The following is a 20,556-nucleotide window of genomic DNA, read 5'->3' on the forward strand; positions in this document are numbered from 1 at the left end:
GAATCAAGGTTTTTGATTAGCTTGGCAACATCACGTACAGATATACGTATATCACATAGCGTGTTTTCTGATACAAGAGGAAATATTGGGGGTTGGCGGTCTTGGTCGCAAAGGGTAGAATTAGCTGCAAAGTTCTTGACAAAGAGTTTGGCTTTGTCTGATGCTGACGAGATTACCTCAGATCCATTGATAATAGTTGGGATGGAGCACACGCTTCTGTTCAGGATTCTGTTTGCTATTTGCCAAAACTGGTGGGAACCAAGCCGCTGCTCAGCTACTTTGGACTTAACAGATTGAGCATACAACTCTCTTGCGTTCCTTATTACTTTCTTACAATGGTTGCTGGCAGTCCTGAAAACGGCTTTAGTTTCCATACATCTATTACGTTTGAAGCAGTGGAAAAAGTGATTTCTGTGCGCAATGGCAGCAGCACATTCTGGAGAGAACCATGGCTGGCTGTTAGGTTTTTGCTGAAATTTTTTAGAGGGTATGAAATGGTCAATACCTACAATTAACCATTCAGTTAGGTCTAATACTATAGAGGACACATCCTTTTTAAACATGGAATGCAGAGGTAGATCAGATATAAATGTACGGAAGCTATCCCAGTCAGCCTTAGTGTATCGATATACTGTACGATGAAGAGGTACGTCTGGGGACTTATTACATTTCATTTTTATCTTAATTGATACAACAGAGTGGTCGGAAGATCCAAGAGGCGACAGAACAGAAACTGAACATAGTTCAGGGCAAGTTGTGAGAAAAAGGTCTAGTAGGCTCGCATACTGGCCGTCATTATCGGGCACACGGGTAGGTTCCTGAACAATCTGAGTGAGGTCATAGGCAATGGAGAAATCATGACAGAACCTCCCCTCATCATCGGTCTTGTTTGAGTGGGTCAACCATTCGACGTTGTGAATTATTTATTAATTTATTTACTGCGGACTATTATCCTCATCTTTTCTAGTTGTTGTTTCATAACGTTTCGACCCCTTCGTCAGGTGGTAATCACGATGGGATAGGAACTCTGAATCTCCTAACTGCATTTTCAACAATTACTGCCTTTCTATAGTTGTTGTCGTCTCACCACGTTTTTGGCCAAGTAATCCTCTGGCCGGCTTTTGGGTAGGATTGAAACCGCTATCTTCAAAAACGTGATGAGACGATAACAACTATGGAAAGGCAGTAATTGCTGAGAATGCAGTTAGGAGATTCAGAGTTCCTACCCGGTCGTGGTTACCACCTAAAGAAGGCCAGAGGAATAGTTGGCGGAAACGTTGTGAAGCAACAACTAAAAAGATGAGAATAATAGTCCGCAATAAATCAACAGTTTCTAGTTTGCCAAAAATCCGTCCACAATGCCTTTTCTACTCTCTTTTATTAGAAAAAAACTGTTATACTTAGTATAAGTTCATAACTACTATTTTGAAAGGGAAGTTTGGTTATAGGCCCCTCCCCCATCTCATGGTGTCACATGGTCCCAAAGAAAAATAGCTTAGAGAAGGAGATAAATTTGAAGTTTAGGGGCTAAAAGCTAAGAAGTTCACCTACCTACTTTAAATAAAAAACGGTCTGTAAAAGACATGGCGAATATATTGAAATAACAAGGAATATAAATAAAAGTTTTATATCTTGTGAAGCTATCAGTTTTTTTTGTTTTTTTCAGACTGTGCTGTATTCCTTGCTAGTTTCTTAGATATCTGCACACATTACATATAGGTTGCTTGGCAGCATTTGGGTGTTGGTAGAAGGATGAGAAAGAGGAAGGAGGTGAACTCAATATTGACTAGGTTTTTTTGTTTTTTTTTTCTAAATATCCTATGAAAAGATTTATACATACTTCTTTCATAATGTTGTCAGTGATGATTTTGTTATTTGAATTTCTGGCCATTTTTGGTGTATGATGAATGTTTGGAAAAGTATTTTTGTCAAATCTTTCATGGAAAGTGTTGGTAATTTTTGAAGGGTAATGTAAATATTTTGCTGAAACTGACCTTTTAACTAACAGTAACTCGTAATTGCTGTCGCTTATTTTTGGTTTCAAGACGTTTAGTGATGACTTGAGTCTGTTCAGCCTTTAACTGTTGCAACTTGGTGTAATTTAGGTTTTAAAGAGATTGTTAAAGTAGTGGTAAATATTAAGTATGGAAAGAGAGAACGAAAGAAAGAAAACAAAAGTTTTTGATAATTTACTTTTTTTTTTTTACACAGTTATCACCACTTATTAAGGCCCGGAAGTCACTCAGGGATAAGGGTTATTGCAAGTACATTATGTTAGTGTGGAGATTTGATGAAGTGTTTACTTAAGGGGACGGTTCATTAGGAATTTGTTAACGTTGGACTTCCAAGTTGTAGTCCGGTGGGAAGCAGGCAGACGGAACAGAGTTCCACAGGCATGCAGTTCTAAGAAAGAAGCTTTGTTCATGGAATCCGCGTTTTGATTTAGGCACAGATACAGAGTGGGGGAAATTTTTCACAGTGGATTCAGCTAGACGGGTGTTTTTCGTGAAAGATTGGCGAGGGGGAACCAGAGATTGGAGTTCAGACAAGCACCTGCCATGGAAATAACGATAAAACAAGGATAGGCTCGCAATGTCTCTTCTGTGGGAGAGAGGTTGCAGGGTAGAGAAAAGGGCATCCCCCACTAAGCCACAAAGTCTATTTTGTACTTTGTCAAGGCAGGATAGGCTGTTTTTAGCAGCTCCTGCCCAGATATGGCAACAGTATTCCATCCTTGGACATACTTGGCTTTTATATAGATAGAGAATTGCATCAGTAGTGAGATATCTTCTGGCGCGGTAGAAGGATCCCACCATCTTTCCAGCGAACTTGGCAACAGACTTGATGTACGTGTTTCATTTCAGATCAGGAGTAAAGGTCAAACCCAGAAGCTTGTCAAAACACGGAGCCTCACCCAGACGAGAGCCATCCATCACAATTGATGCCAGATGGGGATCAGAGCATTGATGATGTAAGGATAGGAGTTTGGTTTTGGATGCATTAAAGGTAACCAGCCACATCTTCCCCCACTGAACCACGCGCTCGAGATCAGAGGAGAGAGAATCAGACAGAACTTTGTCATTTACAGCCTTTGATGTGTTGCCATAGATGGTCGTGTCATCAGCATAGATGTCAACGAATGATTTAAGTATGTGTTTAGGGAGGTCATTGATGTAGATCAGGAAGAGAGTTGGGCCCAGGATTGACCCCTGAGGGACTCCAGCATTTATATTGTAGGCCTCCGATTTTTGTCCATCTACTACTACTCTTATGAGCCTATCGGAGAGAAGTGATTTAATGATTGAGAAAACATTTCCAGTTATACCGTAGCTGGAAATCTTATGAAGTAGGCCCTTATGCCATACCTTGTCGAAGGCCTTTGATATGTCAAGAGCAATTGCCCTAGAAAGGAAGCCTTTGTCAAGAGATTCACTAATCCTGTGGGATATAACCGTCAGCACATCTGCGGTAGATCTTGCAGAGCGGAAACCATATTGTGTGTCACTAAGAAGGTTATTCCTGCTGAGGTGGTTGACTATTTCTCTATTTAATATGGATTCCAGCAACTTACTCATAACACACAGGAGACTTATAGGTCTGTACTGAGAGGGAGATGACTTATCACCTGAATTCTTAAATACAGGGCAAACTGATGAGGTCTTCCAGAGAGTCGGAAAGCACTTCTCCTTAAGGCAGCGCTTAAATAAAAATTAAGTGTTTTAAATTCGTTTTTTATCAAAAAGTTTTCTTATTGTATTTTGAAAGAAAAAAAAGCTCACCAATATTTTTTTGCATCATCTCAGACTCTGTGTGTGTGTGCGCGCGTATGCACTGTTTTCAATAAGAGAAAAAACATCTTAGAAGTGTCTACATATTGAAAATGTTTTCTTTCTTCTTCTTCACTTGGGTAAAAATCGGATTTCTTTATTAGTTTCTAATTAGTTTGTTGGAAAGCTTTTTTTTGTCTTTTTTCTTTTTTTTTTTTTAGATGTTCTCAGAATTGAGTTTCGTCTTTTTTTTCTGGGGGTTTAACTAAATTTCATCCTCTTTCCTTGCTTCCTGAAAAACTAAGTTTTTTTGTTTTGTTTTGTTTGTTTTCTGTTGTTAACTATAAATTAATAGTAAATGAAAATAACGTGAAAGTATATTTCGGTATTTGAGTGAAGAAAATGAACAGTTTAAAGTTCTTTGGTCTGTCATAGGTCGGCCAGCAATTATCTTCAGTGAAGATCGTCAACGCTGAAGCGTCCAGTAGACAGGGACGGAAGAAAGAATGGATGTATATCTTTGATACTTTCTGGGTTCTCTCTGTTGACCAATCGTGATACCCAAAAGAACTCCAGAAGTTCCTTGGGGATAGATGGAATCAATACACCCTGCAAGCTGATTGGTCAGTGTATCACCAAATTGTTTAGCAGGGACATTGGTTCATGAGAGAGTCTTTATTTTATTCATGACTGCTACACAACTTCTTCCATAATGTTTGAGAATATTTGGTTGTCGCATTGTTCATGAAGAGTGTTGCTATTCTTTGAAGGATGATGTTGATATTTGGCTAAGACTGACTTTTAAACACTTGTTGTTTGTTGTTTGTTTTCCCTAGTTTGTTATTTTGTTCCGTTGTGAATCTGCTTTTGTTTTGTTTTTATTGTTTTTGTTTTTAATATTATTTTGTTTTTAATATTATTTTGTTCAAAATTGGTCAGAGAAAAAGTAAGCGCTTGAATTTATTTATTGTTTTTGTTTATAATATTATTTTGTTCAAAATGGTCAGAGAAAAAGTAAGCGCTTGAATTTATTTATTGTTTAACACGTGTTTATATATAAAAAAGAAATGACATCATGTAAGATTTTTTTTTTTACATTTTTTTATTTTATAAAAGGAGATATAGATGACATGGTGTTGAACGTTTGTTTATTTTTCTTCTGAGATTGTATTCACATTTTCCATTGGTGGAAATAGTAAGATTTTTTTTTTTCATTTTCCTTCTATGATGAGATAATTTGTTGGAAATGAAATAGAAATTGTGGAATTCAAACAAGAATTTTTTTTGATTGGAATTGAAACAGCACTAACCAAAAGAAGGAAGTCCGATGGGAGTATGAAATTCGCAAGCAGTCCCCAGTCGCATGTATATTCCCGTTAAGGGAGATGATGACATTAGGTTTTTGCAACTATTGCAGGGAGGTGTCAACGTCCTCCTATATACAGCGCCTGGAATTCCCAAATTGGTCACTCGTCTAGTACTAACCAGGCTCAACATTGCTTAACTTCTGTGATCTAACGAGAACCAGTGTGTCAACACGATTATGCCTTGAAAAAAATCTTTGTAAAGAAGTACAATGTGTGAATGTAGCATTTTTGTTCTGTTTTTACTTGCCGTTCTTTTTTTTTTTTTTCATTTAAAAAATTAATTTGTTTTGTTTTCTGACATGATTATGACATTATTAACTTTATTTCAAAGTAGCAGGACCCGTTTCTTAGCATTGCTCGAGGAGATATATCTAAAAGGATTTTTCATCTTTGCTTATTTTATTGTTTAATTTTTTTATGTTAGCACCTACATGTGTACCCCCAATGGAAAATTAGCCTGGAACCTTGTTCTGTGTTTGCATGTACATGTAAACTGGAACATTTAATATAATTTGTGTTATTTCAGTGCTTTAGCCACAAAATGTAATTCCTATTTTTGTCTCAACAATTCTTGAAACTATATTTTTTCTGATGTAAATAGAAATGAAAAAAATACAGGATGAAGTATCTCTTCATAGATAATTGAAAATGAAACTGTCAGTTTTCCAGTAAAAAAACAATAAGCTTGTTTTCAAAAAAAAAAAGGTTAAATCTTGAAAAGAGTATTTTAAAATGCTGAAAGTAATCAATTTTCATTATCTGTAATCTTTCCTTGTTTGAGAATTCCTCAGAGGCTGGGGTAATAATAAATTTGTCCAGAATAATTATTTTAAAATTCTGAAAATAGTTTTTAAAGAAAGCTTTAATCTTCTAAACATTATTTTTAAATGTCGAAAATATTCAGTTTTCGTTATATCTAATTTTTCCTTAAGAATTCCTTCTCGACTGTGACAATTATAAATGTTTCCGGAATAAGTACATAAAAATGTTGAAATTATTCAGTTTTCATTATCAGGAATCTTTGTTTAGGAATTCCTCCTAGACTTTCCGGAATAAAAAGTGCGCCTAATATATACAAGGCAATCTGTTTAACAGATAAGAATAAAATCTGAAAAGTTAATAATTTATCAAAGAAAATCAAGTTCTGTTTCTTTTTTTTTTTTTTTTTTTTTACAAAGGCATCACCACATTATCAAGGCCCAGAGGCCACTCAAGGATAAGGGTTAAAGAGTGTACAGTAGAAGTTGGTCAATTTAGTAATCATTAGTAATGAAAATTTGGTAAATTTAATAACTTATATGGAACGGCTCATCAAGAACTTATTTACTTTAGACTTGAACAAAACCATATTGTAGTCAGCCGGAAAGCAGGAAAACGGAAGACAATTCCACAGGCGTGCAGTTCTAAGAAAGAAGCTTTGTTCATGGAATCTACGTTTAGGTTTAGCCACAGATAAAGAGTGGGGGAAATTATTGATAGTGTTTACAGCTAGACGAGTGTTTCTTGTGAAAGTTTGGCGAGGGGGGACCATAGATTGAAGCTCAGTTGAACACTTTCCATGAAAATAACGATACATCAGAGACAAACTCGCAACATCTCTTCTGTGAGATAGAGGTTGCAAGGAGGAGAAAAGGACATCTCCTACGAGGCTACGAAGTCTATTTTGAACTCTATCAAGGCAGGACAAGTTCTTTCTAGCAGCTCCTGCCCAGATGTGGCAACAGTATTCCATCCTTGGACGTACCTGGCTCTTATATAGATAGAGAATAGCATCAGCAGTGAGATATCTACTGGATCGATAGAAAGATCCCACCATTTTTCCAGCGGCCTTGGCAACAGATTTGATATACGTGTTCCATTTAAGATCAGGAGTAATGGTCAAGCCCAGAAGCTTGTCAAAACTTGAGGCCTCCTGAAGACGAGAGCCATTCATTTCAATTGATGACAAATGTGGATTAGAATGTTGATGATGTAAAGAGAGAAGCTTGGTTTTAGATGCATTAAAAGTAACCAGCCACTCCTTTCCCCATTGTACTACGTGCTCAAGATCAGAGGAGAGAGAATTGGAGAGAACTTGCTCGTTTACTGTCTTAGATGTGGTACCATAAATGGTAGTGTCGTCAGCATAAATGTCTACAAATGATGTAAGGATATGATTTGGAAGATCATTAATGTAGATCAGGAAAAGAGTTGGGCCCAGGATGGATCCCTGAGGGACACCGGCATTAATATTGTGAGCTTCTGATTTTTGCCCCTCAACTACTACTCTTATGAATCTATCAGAAAGAAATGATTTAATAATTGAGAAGACTTTTCCAGCTATACCATAGCTAGCGATCTTATGAAGTAAACCTTTATGCCATACCCTATCAAAGGCTTTAGATATGTCAAGAGCAATTGCCCTAGAAAGATTGCCACCGTCGAGAGATTTGCTAATCCTATGCGATATAACTGTAAGGACATCTGCTGTAGATCTAGCAGAACGGAAACCATATTGAGTGTCACTAAGAAGGTTATTTTTGTTGAGATGTTTGATTACTTCTGTATTTAATACAGATTCTAGCAACTTACTCATGACGCACAGGAGACTTATTGGCCTGTACTGAGAGGGGGATGAGCGATCACCTGAATTCTTAAATACAGGGCATACTGATGAGATTTTCCAGGGAGATGGGAAACTATTCTCCTTAAGACAACGTTTAAACAGTTTTGTAAGTATGGGCGCTAGTTCAGGTTGAAGTTTTTTGAGTACTATAATTGGAATACCATCAGGGCCAGTTGCTTTACTGGAATCAAGTTATTCTGTTATTGATTTGAGCTACGAAAAAATATTTATTTTTGTGGTATGACAAAACGTATGAAAAAATACTTATATTTCTGTTGCAATATGACCAAAATGTTTTAATATGACCGAAATGTTTTAAATGTAAATGAATCAAGTTATATGTGTACTTTGTTTTGTTTTCATTGTTTAATATCATTGTTTTTTATTGCAATACGACATGAATGTTTTTATTGGAGAAACTAAGGACGTTCTACAAGAATAAAATGACAATGTTAATTGTTTATTGCAATATGATAGAAAAGTTGTAAAAAAAAATTGGTGAAAATGAAGTTATGTGTTTTTATGTCTTTTATTGACGAAAATAAGTGCAATGTCCATTTTGTTTTTGTTGCGATATTACAAAAGATGTATTAAAAGGTAATGTGTGAAAATAAATAAAATGACTTACGTCTGTGTATTGTTTTGTATAGAAATACCAATGTTTATATTTTGTTGTGATATGAAAAATGTTTTTATCAAAGCAAATAAGAACGGACGCTCACTTGAAATTAATTCTAAAACTGTTTAAAAATTCATTCGATTAAATAGTGAAATGAATCTGAGAAACCAATCAAATTGATTGGAACAAAAAAATAATTGAAACTCAAGGGAGCATTAATTATTTCATACGGAATGAGTATGAGATGACTATTAATAAAACAAAATGATGAAATAATCATGGATGTGTGTAAGAATTGAACCCTATGAAATATTTGGTAACAGGGTAAACTAGGATAGAAGAAGGGCATAGCAATGAGTATCTTGCTACCATCTTTAAGTATTACTTGTTTGGAAGACTACTTTTCATCAGAATTATTGTAGAAATTCAGTATATTGAATTAAATCGCTTGATAATAACCAAAAAAGATGCATCAGGCAATGACAGGTAGCGTGGCCATGTTGGAATAATGTGTGACCTCAGTGTTTCTTTTCCCATGGTATATTTTTCATAGATGCGAATAATCGTCTCTATTTTATTATATATAGAACTATTATATACAGAGATAACATAAGTTATTCAATCGAGGTCACAAATGGAAACTTTGAACCAACACTTGGACAGCGCCAATACTTGATATATATTTAAAGTGTTCAATATATAAGCATACCAATGAGAACAAATTCACAACTCAAGAAAGCATCATGTATACAACAAAAATTTATTAACCATGAACCAAACTGGGTTTGCTATGATACAGTGTCTATGGATAAAAAATATTTATCTACCAAATTATATGTCCTTAAGCACATACTTGGTATTTGTTACGAAATTAAGTAGACAAGAATGTGTTCAACAAATTGTGAGTAGACGGATGTTGTAAGTGGAGAAAAATTTGATGTACCAGAAAAGTATGCCTGTGCGTGAGTGCACACACATGCTGCATTTATAGCAGCGAACAGACTGAGGAGGTCTGTGGCTGATGTGTTATCAGTCAAGGCAAGTAGAAAAAAAAACAATAGATTTTGTCTATGCAGCCCCTTTTGTATCCCTGATAGGAGCGTCAATTGGCATGTAAAACAGGGCAGTAAACTCAGGTCTGAAAACGCCCTCTGGCAGCAAGTCTGTGTAATTGTGTTAAGAAAGGGAGGTAATGTTACATCTGCGATTTTTTTTTTGTTGTTTAGTGCTTAGAAAATTTTGCTTTATTCAGGCAATTTGTTGAAGTAGAAAATTATTTGATTTCATATTTTGATTCATTTCTCATTAACAAACACATAATATTTTATATTCCAGAGGTTACAGAAATTACACCAGTAACTTTACTAACAGGTTAGTAGTCTTTCTTTCATATACATATACGAGCTGACCCGACCCAGCATTGCCTGGTATTATCTGAATGCAGTTAGTGTAATACTATCCGAGAGTCTTTAACAAATGTATTTTTGTCATCATTTAAATTTCAATACTTCGCATGGATGATTATAACCAAAAATATTGATAATTCTAAAAGCGTTTCTAACCAAAAAAGAATAAAGAATTAAAACAAATAACTATGTACACATCATAACCAAAAAAAAGGAAAGAAAAATAATGAATGTAAACAGAATCCCGAGAAACGCCATCTCAATGCAATGAGAACTGACTTTCTTTTCATTTAAAACCTATTTGTTCATTCAATTTATTGTTTTTAATAATTTGAAGCACATTGAAGTAATAAAATCAAACAAAAAAAATAATATCAAACATTCATCTTAAGTTGGTTCACAAATACAATCTTTTCATATTAGACAAATTTTTATCTATTTTTATCCGTCCATGCGACTTGTTTGTAAAGTCTGTCCCTTTGTAGAATTGTAATTTTAAAAGACACAAAAATTAAGTTCAATCATTTTCAAGATCTTCTGTTTAATGCTTTGAAAACCTAACTTTATTACGGCAATTTATCAAAATAGAAAATTATTTTATAGTATTTTAATAATGGTAACAATATTTTATATTACAGAGACTCAAAGCAGTAAAATGCCAGAAACTTCAATAACAGGTCAGTAATTCATATATATATATATATATATATATATATATATATATATATATATATATATATATATATATACATAATTTTTGTTATTGATTTTTTAAAACGATATTAAGCTTAGCGTCTCCACCTTGGAGATCGGGTGTTTTTTTTTGGTTTTTTTTTTTAGAAAGTCGCTCATTTTTTTATTTGGACGTAATTTTATTTATTTATTAATCATTTTTTAAAAAACAGTAATCTACGTACACACATGTTTTGGGGCCCTACTCCTCTCCAGCGTAGCTTCACTGTTGTTAGGAATCGAACCCCGGACCTTATGTAATTTCAGTCCAGCGTCTTAATCCATTACGCTATGATGCCATAGACAATTTAATGTTTAGTTTTTATTGTTTATATATTTACATAGTTTTTGTTATCGATTTTTTAAACGATATTAAGCTTAGTATCTCCAGCTTGGAGATCGGGTGTTTATATATATATATATATATATATATATATATATATATATATATATATATATATATATATATATATATATATACTAGCTTATCTAACTCGTCTTTACCTGGGATTTTTTCATTGATGTCAAGAGTTTTTGATAAATCTATTTCAATAAAAAAAATATATATAAAGAAAAAAATAAAATATAAAACAGCATAATTGTTTGATTTTCTTGGATATGTTTGGTCACATATGCAAACGTACATGCACATACATATTATGATAAGTAATTCTTCCTCTGTAAATATACACACTGACCGACTTGGTATTGTTCAGGATTGCAGTCAATGTAAGTCTACCTCCAAATCTTTAAAAATCAATTTTTCCAATTATTTAAATATTGACATTTTATGTTTATGCTTGAGATTAATTCTGAAACCCATCATAACCGGAAAAAAGAAAAGAAAAAAAAAGTGCATTGACTAAACTGATTATAACCAATAAGAAAATATGACATAGTTAATATCTATCAATCCTAAACAGATTTTAATTGTTAAGTCAATGTGGTAAGGGTTCGGACAAAAGACACAACTCTGTATTTATTGAAAACAAAATATATTGAAAAAAAAGGTAAACACAACAAATAAATGGAGGGCTTTTACGTCAATCCGACTGCCAAGTGTGCATGACGTGTGCATAACCCTACAAGATACACAGTACAAGCCGAAGAGTTCATTATTATCTGTAAGCTGGACACCACAACACAATGGCAAATGTATTTTATTTTTCACTGTGGATCGTTAGTTTAGATGATGAAAAAATAAATGTAAAAACACTTACCATCTCTAATAAGGTTCTGTATGATTGCTCAAACCAGAAATAAAAAATAAAGAACACATATTTCTATACAATGTGTTAACATGTAGTTAATTAATATTGTTTTCAGTATAAAAAAAGACTCCAGAGGAAATTTGGCATATTTGGCTTAGGAAAAGATTCTTTGCTCAAACTGCTAGACTTTGGAATTACCTCCTTGTATCCTGCTTATCCAACCGTACTAACATGCAGACATTTAAATGTAATGTGAACAGACATCTTGCTGCTCAACTCCCTACTTAGAGTCTTCCTGTAGACATGGTCCCTAATTCACAGTAGCTCCTTACGTTTCAATGGCAATTAATCTTGTTTGGGGTGTAGATACGTGAAATAACAAAAAGAAAGGAAGAAAAAAATTCATTGTTAAGTTTAACTAATCTGATAATAATACAAACAGTTCAAAAGAATATGCATCTTTAAATATGTTTACACAACAATTTAAGTCTGACTGAAAGAAGAAGCGTGTGGCAGATTAAACATCAAGATGCAATTCAAACGAATGCTGAAACACAAATGGTTCTGATTGCTTACCCTCATTCGTTTTTTGGGGTTGGGGTTGGATATGTTCTCTTCGTTACTTCCTAAAGCTATCAAGTTTTAACATGACGAATTTCAATCTATGAAAATCTTTACATGAAAGTAATAAGCCAGTGCGAATTTAGAAATTCCTATGAAACCAGGTCAAGAAAATCAGTTTTAGAGAGACTTCACCAGCTTGTTGAATGAAAGGAACCCAAGCAAGAATGCATTTTCTTCAAGCCACCCCCATGCCTTTTGGGGCCCGAGGGGGGTTGCAAAAGGAAAAGGAGTCAATAATTCGCAGACCAGCTTCATCAACTCATGCACATCTAGAAATGCACTAAAAAAGTCAAGCAAAACAAACACATATACAATGCCACGTTGCCAAATACTTATATACGCATATTATTTACACACATATATTCATTCTATGAACATATTGACTTGGTATTCACTCATTCACTCAACTTGTTCACCCAAACACATGTACTAACATGAAAATAATTTTATATTCTTTGATATTGTATAAAAATGTTTCGTTATCAAATTTAGTTTTTCTACAACTTTTCGTTTACAAAACTCCATGTTTTAGATAGGACATACTAACTGGTAACCCTTCTATTCTCTTAATGTTGCATTTATTCCTATTTTATACGCATGCATGTCTGTATATATCCTCTTCATTTTATTCCTGCACTAAAACATAACTTTTATACCCAAAATATATTAAATGCTCTTATAGTTCTTGGCTATACCTAAGATGCTCCTAAATGACCAGAAACCACACCACAGATGCACGTTTTACAAAAATAAGTCTTTTCACAACATCAGTTGTGATAATTCTAGCAGTCTACTTTTAATAACTGTGCCATGAAAAGAAACCCATTCGCTTAGAGAAGAATGGTTCAAGGTTTCAATAGTGAAGAGGTGACTAAAAAAAAAGTCTTGGTTGCTTGATAGAGACATGATCAAAAGAAATTTAAAAATTAATGCTGTACAGATATTCAAACAGAAATTAACAACAACCATATTGGATTTAGACTGAACTAGCAGGGAGACCCGACAGGATTGAATGAGGATCAACAAATTTTCCACCCTCCCATACTTTTATTGTCATTGAAATTGGTGAACTCGCCCATTTCTCAATCAAATCAATCGATTGCCTGCTTTAGTTTAAAACCCCTCCCCGCAGTGTACCAGGAGGATGCTTCACATACCTCCCCACAGTGACTTACTTCACAATGCATTGTAGTCTCTATTGCATTGTAGAGAATCTGCTGTTGATTTCATAAAATTATTTGTAAATAATGTCTTGACTAAAAGTTTAAAATACAAAAGTTAAGTATCATGGTTCAATTGTGCTCTAAACAGAAACATTCATTTTGAACGTGCCCATCATATCAGAGACCCAACTGTTCATTTTATGCATTATTTTTACATGATGACTTGAATTAAAGTTAAATGTACAAAAGTCAAGTACTATGGTTCAATTGTGTTCTAAAACGAAATATTTATTTCAAACACGCCCTTGTCTTATAAATGAATCTACAGTTGATGTGTTTTTCTGCTGATGTGGTGATAAAATTTCTCAAATACACTTAGGATGTAAGGCTGCATAAACGTATTAACTTTGGTAAAAATCGGGCTTCCTTTTTTAATAGGATTGTTTCGATTACTGATTTTCAATACTTATCAGGAATATTCTGATTCAAAACCTATGTAAGAACACTCCCAGATACATCAAGTGTTAATTCACTTAGTACTTCCCACGATTTAGGATAAACATCTGTTACTGTTGGCTAGACACCATATTGAACATCCACACAAGATAAGGGGCATAACTAAATATATAGGAAGCCACCAAGTCCGATAACTCAAACTTTAACATTGCTGGTGTCTTCTGGTGTCAAGTGTAAGTCAAAGTTCCAATAAAAAGAAAGAAAATAACAAAGAAAATGGCTTATTAACACAACAAGTCACTTAGAATTTCAGTAGAGGCTTCCATCTTTGTCCAACAGTTTGTGACCTGTTCCTGTTCCTTGATCCATACCATTTGGATTTCTTCCTGTGATTAAATTAGTCAAATCTCAATTCTTAGATTTGACACACTGCTGCCAAATCTTCTTAACCAAAAATTCAACTCTGCTATTACTCTCTCAACTTCAAAAGCACCTCTGCTGATCAAACTTACTTCTTCAAAATTCAACTCCAAAATGAACGTCCTCTCTGATAAATCAGGCCTCTTTTATCTCCAACCAGCAGCATCTCATTTGCATATCAGGTGGTAACATTGCAGGCATATAAAGAGACAAGGCAGCCATTTTTATTTCTTTTTTATTCATTTATTTATGGTCCACCCAGATTTGGACAAGTTGCATAACGCAGGTTTGTAACAACTGTTTAAACATTTCAGACCCCACCCCCACTCTTTAAGAATTATTTTACATTATATAATCCCGTACCCTGACTGGCTCTGTATGGGCTCTCTGTGGTCTGTGCATTTCCAGTTGATTTTGGTTGTGTACTCATAATCTTTCCTTTTTTCCACTCATTACTGCCAATAATTTTATATTCCACCATTTTCTTTATTCATTGGCCTTTTAAGGTCCTTGTTCACCTTCATCAAATGACATGGATGCATTCTATAGAATGCTCCTCTATATTGAATCAATACACATTGACCCTCTTTACTCAAAACTTTGGCAGGGCCACGCCATCCTTTAGAGTTTTGTCTTCTATAGTAAACACTGTCCCCTGTCACAAATCATCCATCCACATGTCTTATAAAAAACTGCAGTGCTCTCTCAGTTTTTTCATTTGATTCAGTCTCCATGAACCTTTTTCTCGCAGAATGTAAAGCATTTAAATTGATTCTAACCATATCACTGGTTATTGAAGCACTTAACGCAGGTAATTAGTCTATCAAAACTGATAGCATATTTATGTTAGATCCAAAAACATGCTCATTTGGACTATGTCTAGAATGACTCTGAAGAATATTTTTGGCACTAACAGCCCACGCCAAAGCTATTTCTGGTTCACATTTCTTATCTTCCAATGTTTTCTCTATTGCTTCAGCCAATATTAGATTGTGATGTTCCACAGTGTCATTACTGAATGGACTTTCAGCAGCTGTAGTGCAGGTTTCAATATTCATTTTTTCCTTTATCTCTCTGTAATCATCATTATTAAATTCTCCCCCATTATCACTTAAGTGTTTAAGAAATCCAAAATATGTTATCCACATTAAAAATATGCTATCCACATTAAAAATATGCTATCCACATTAAAAATATGTTGCGAATAATTTATTCACTCTTCCTGGTTTTAATCAGCCTGGTAGCAGAATACCTAGTGGATGCGCCAATTAAATGTAAACTCTAACATTGGTTATGTCTGAATTCTTTTAAGTTCGTACATACAGTGTCATTAAACCGGTTCCCAAAAGCCAAGCCCGCCACCGGACGAAGAGTGTGTGTGTGGGGTTCTAAGCCTGAGCACGAATCACAGACATCCTTAATAAGAGCCAGAAACTCCTTATCATGAAAGGCCCTACTGCTTCTCGCCAATGATATCAATAAAGCATATTTGTCAATGGAAGACTATAATGTCCAGAAGTTGTCTTTTGCAATTTTATATATTTGCCTAAAATCTTACAGCTGTCACTTTTAAAATCTAGTACCATGCCAGCAGTTTTCATTGATTTATGACAAGGGTAAATCATTTTCGACAATGTCAGCCTCTATGTTTGCTCTGACACCTTTTATGCCTTCTATAGTTACCAACTGCTCTAATTGCCTTTACCTCCTCTCCATCACCAAAACAAAATGTCCTGTTGGATTTAAGTCTTCACTAACCGCTTATCTCGGTCATTTAATGTACCAAAAAAATACATTAAACTAAAGTTCTCCAGTAACAGCTCTAGTACAGGCAGAATCCAACACTGCCATACCCAGTGTCTCTTTTACAAGATTGGATAATTTTATATTGGAATCATTTATCAATGTTTGATAACAAAACTCGGAATTAATTAATGAGAGGTGTACCTGGTCTGAATCCACAAGTGTTAATATTTCTAGGACTAAAACTTAACTAGTACAATCTATGGCAAAATGCCTATTAGGATCACGCATTGTCCTACCTTGTCTATCTGTTGGATTTGTTTTGTTTCCTCGATAGAATTTTTGTTCCCTTTTACTTTAGCTCCAATTGAAATTTACAGTTTAAATTTCTTCCTTGATAGTTGGAACTGTTTTATATTCTAATGAAGAAATATCAGAAAAAAACTTTTGTTAAAAAATATCCTTCATTGCTGCAGAAGTTAAACTTCTACATGTTGTCCTTGCTAATTTTTCGTACATTTGCTGCATTTAAAACAAAAACTGCTTGGATTCCTTCCGACAGAGAAATTCCGTATTTACATAATTTCTGGTACAAGAATTCATAATGCACCAAAAAGGCGTCTATATTTATTTCAGCAGTTCTTTTGTAAGAGTAAAATGACATGTATTACATCGTGTTTTCGTCCCTTAAATATATCTCGTCCAACTTGTCCGTAATTATTTTTAATCCGTCAGTTCGGCCGATATCTGTGATGTCTAAGTGTCAAACTCATTCTCATATGTTTTGTAGCAATGACAAAAATACTGCTGGGCTTTGTTTCTCCTTCGTAAATGATGCCATCTTTCTCTCAGTTGTGGTTCACATAAGTTGAACACATATAATATATGTCACACGGAAAAACAACGCCCTGCTACCAACGTTAGTTCACTTAATATTTTCCACGGCGTAGGATAAACATGTGAAACTTTAATTTAAAAATAAACATTGGCTCAGCCATTTCCGAGTACATAGGGAATGAACATGTATACATAAAGTTCCTTTTATATAATAGTAGAGATAGAGATTAGGAATTACATTTAAAATAATAACTTTGTAGATAAAAAATAAATAAAACAAGAAACATGAATGTTTCTGAATTTTTCAGATGTGGATTGGTTATTTATATTATTTTGATTATTTGGACTACTGTTCTCATCTTGAGTGTCATTCTCACAACTTTTCGGCTAATATAACTTCCAACCTTTTTCAAGTGTATCTTGTCAAAATTTACGTAAAAGCAAAAATGGTGTGGATGAGGTAGATAATGTTCAGCTTTTAACCATCTAATATATAAAAGGCAAATTGTGTGTGTGTGTGTGTGTGTGTGTGTGTATGTGTGTGTGTGTGTGTGTGTGTGTGTGTGTGTGCTTGTATGTCTGCTAAAAACTTTTGACAGACACAACAAACATTACCAAACTTGGTATCATATGAAAGCCCCATCCTTCGGATGACAAATATAGAAAAATTAGCCCAAAAGGACCATCAGAAGTGGGTCAGCTGATCGATTTTCTGCAGGGGGGGGGCAAAATAAGTGACATTTAATGATATTTATACGTAATTTATTAAACGCTGAGTCATGTCACGTGACTCTGACGTAATCAAGCTGTAATGGCGATAGGTTTATGAAAACAAGAGACTTTTGTTATCGGTAAAAAAGACACATCATAAAATCGTATCAAAATACAAAAATTCCACGTTGGGAGAACGTTACCAAAGTTTTAGTACGTTAAAAATAATTAGATATGATAGTTAAACGAAAAATACCAAGCAAAAAATGTGAAGTAAAAAAAAAAAAATATATACGCTTACAAAAAATATTAACCATCGCTGTTTTTACTAAAAAAACAAAACAAAGCAAGACACCATTTTCCTTTTTAGTAACACTTCAGGATAAGGAAGACGAAGTGAGAGAGAGAGAGAGAGAGAGAGAGAGAGAGAGAGAGAGAGAGATGTCTAGACAGGAAACGAGATTCGTTTTACTGCGTTTTAAAATGTAAATAAACAAACATATGAGTGATTGTATTTGATCACATCCCAGGCCTAGGAACAGATACTACACTTTGATCTTAGCCCAATGACCAAGTAACCGTCTTATACAGCTTAATTTTCTCCCGAGCATTATCTCCTATTAAAAAAAGATGCATAATTTATATTTACTTAGTGGGGGTAGGGGGAGGATGGAACCGCTTTAATTCTAAGAACAGATACTACACTTTGATCTTAGCCAAACGACCAAGTAAAAAAAAGATGCGTATTGGAGAGAGGGAGGAAGGGACAGGGCATGAGTTGGTGCGTATGTAGAAGCAAAATACCCAGCGTCGCCTGTAATAGAATGACATAGCACTAGCATGACATATATACTAGCTGATTACCCGGCATGGCCTGGGATTGTATGACATAGGTGGATGTGTACTAGAAGAATACCAAGTGTCGGCTGTGATTGTATGATATAGGTGAAGTATAGGTCTGATTCGACAATTTTGAGGGTGCTTCTGCAGTATAGGTCCGATTTGAAAAATTTTGATGGTGCTTGTGCATTATAGGCCCGATTTGACAATTTTGAAGGTGTTTGTGGATTATAGGCCGATTTGACAATTTTGAAGGTGCTTATGCAGTATAGGTCTCATTTGACAATTTTGAAGGGGCTTGTGCAGTATAGGTCCCATTTGACAATTTTGAAGGGGCTTGTGCAGTATAGGTCCAATTTGAAAAATTTAGAAGGTGCTTGTGCAGTATAGGTCCCATTCGACAATTTTGAAGGTGCTTGTGCAGTATAGGTCTGATGTGAAAAATTTAAAAGGTGCTTGTGCAGTTTAGGTCCAAGTTGAATAATTCATAAAGTGCTTGTGCAGTATAGGTCCAATTTGAAAAATTAGGTGCTTGTGCATTATAGGTCCGATGTGAAAAATTTAGAAGGTGCTTGCGCAGTATATATGTTACAATATGCAAGTGACCTCCCTTGGATGTAGCTTCATTATCAGATTCATTAGATTAATATACACTCATTGTTATAATATGCAAGTGACCTCCCTTGGATGCAGCTTCATTGTCGAATTCCATTATATTAATATACAATCATTGTTATAATATGCAAGTGACCTTCTTTGAGTGTAGCTTCATATGTGTACTAGCAAAATACCCGGCATAGCCCAGGATTGGATAAAGTAGGTGTATATGCACTAGCAGAACAACCGGCGTCGCCCGGGATTGTATGACATAGGTGGATGTGTACTAGCAGAATACCAAGTGTCGCCTGTGATTGTATGATATAGGTGAAGTATTGGTCCGATTCGACAATTTTGAGGGTGCTTCTGCAGTATAGGTTCGATTTGAAAAATTTTGATGGTGCTTGTGCATTATACGTCCGATTTTACAATTTTGAAGGTGTTTGTGGATTATAGGCCGATTTGACAATTTTTAAGGTGCTTGTGCAGTATAGGTCCAATTTGAAAAATTTAGAAGGTGCTTGTGCAGTATATGCCTGATGTGAAAATTTTGAAGGTGCTTGTGCATTATAGGTCCAATTCGACAATTTTGAAGGTGCTTGTGCAGTATAGGTCCGATTTGAAAATTTTGATGGTGCTTGTGCATTATAGGTCTGATTTGACAATTTTGAAGGTGCTTGTGCAGTATAGATCCCATTCGGCAATTTTGAAAGTGCTTGTGCAGTATAGGTCTGATTTGAAAAATTTAGACGGTGCTTGTGCAGTTTAGGTCCAAGTTGAAAAATTTATAAAGTGCTTGTGCATTATAGGCCCAATTTGAAAAAATTAGAAGGTGCTTGCACAGTATATATGTTACAATATGCAAGTGACCTCCCTTGGATGTAGCTTCATTATCAGTTATAATTAGATTACTATACAATCATTGTTAAAATATGCAGTTTCCTCCCTTGGGTGTAGCTTCCTTGTCGGATTCCTTTATATTAATATACAATAATTGTTACAATATGCAAGTGACCTCCCTTGAGTGTAGCTTCATTGTTGAATTCCATTAGATTAATATACAATCATTGTTACAATATATAAGTGACCTGCCTTGAGTATAGCTTCATTGTCGAATTCATTTAGTTTTATATACAATCATTGTTTTTTATATGCAAGTGACCTCCCTTGGATGTAGCTTCATTGTCAAATACCATTAGATTAATATACAATCATTGTGATAATATTCAACTTACCTTCCTTTGATTTAGCGTCATTATGGAATACCATTAGATTAATATACAACCATTGGGGTAATATGCAAGTTACCTCCCTTTGATGTAGATTCATTGTCGAATTCCATTAGATTAATATATAATCATTGTTATAATATGCAAGTGAACTACCTTGGATGTAGTCTTATTGTCGATTTCCATTAAATTAATATACAATCATTGTCATAACATGTAAGTGACCTCC

At 34.6% G+C, this 20,556-nt stretch overlaps 1 protein-coding gene across 1 annotated transcript in view; it reads left to right on the forward strand.

Moving 5' to 3' along the window:
- The window catches only part of LOC145291527 (uncharacterized), a 1,250,821-nt gene that overhangs the window by 577,383 nt on the left and 652,882 nt on the right, over nt 1–20,556 (forward strand). Inside the window, exons 58-59 of the mRNA XM_080137518.1 lie at nt 9,694–9,729; nt 10,403–10,441. Of these exons, the coding sequence (XP_079993644.1) occupies nt 9,694–9,729; nt 10,403–10,441 (75 nt within the window). The remainder of the gene's footprint in view (nt 1–9,693; nt 9,730–10,402; nt 10,442–20,556) is intronic.

This window comes from Euprymna scolopes, chromosome 12 (genome assembly GCF_053919585.1).
Source record: "Euprymna scolopes isolate OS-2025 chromosome 12, ASM5391958v1, whole genome shotgun sequence".
In the NCBI taxonomy this organism is placed as follows: Eukaryota; Metazoa; Mollusca; class Cephalopoda; order Sepiida; family Sepiolidae; genus Euprymna; species Euprymna scolopes.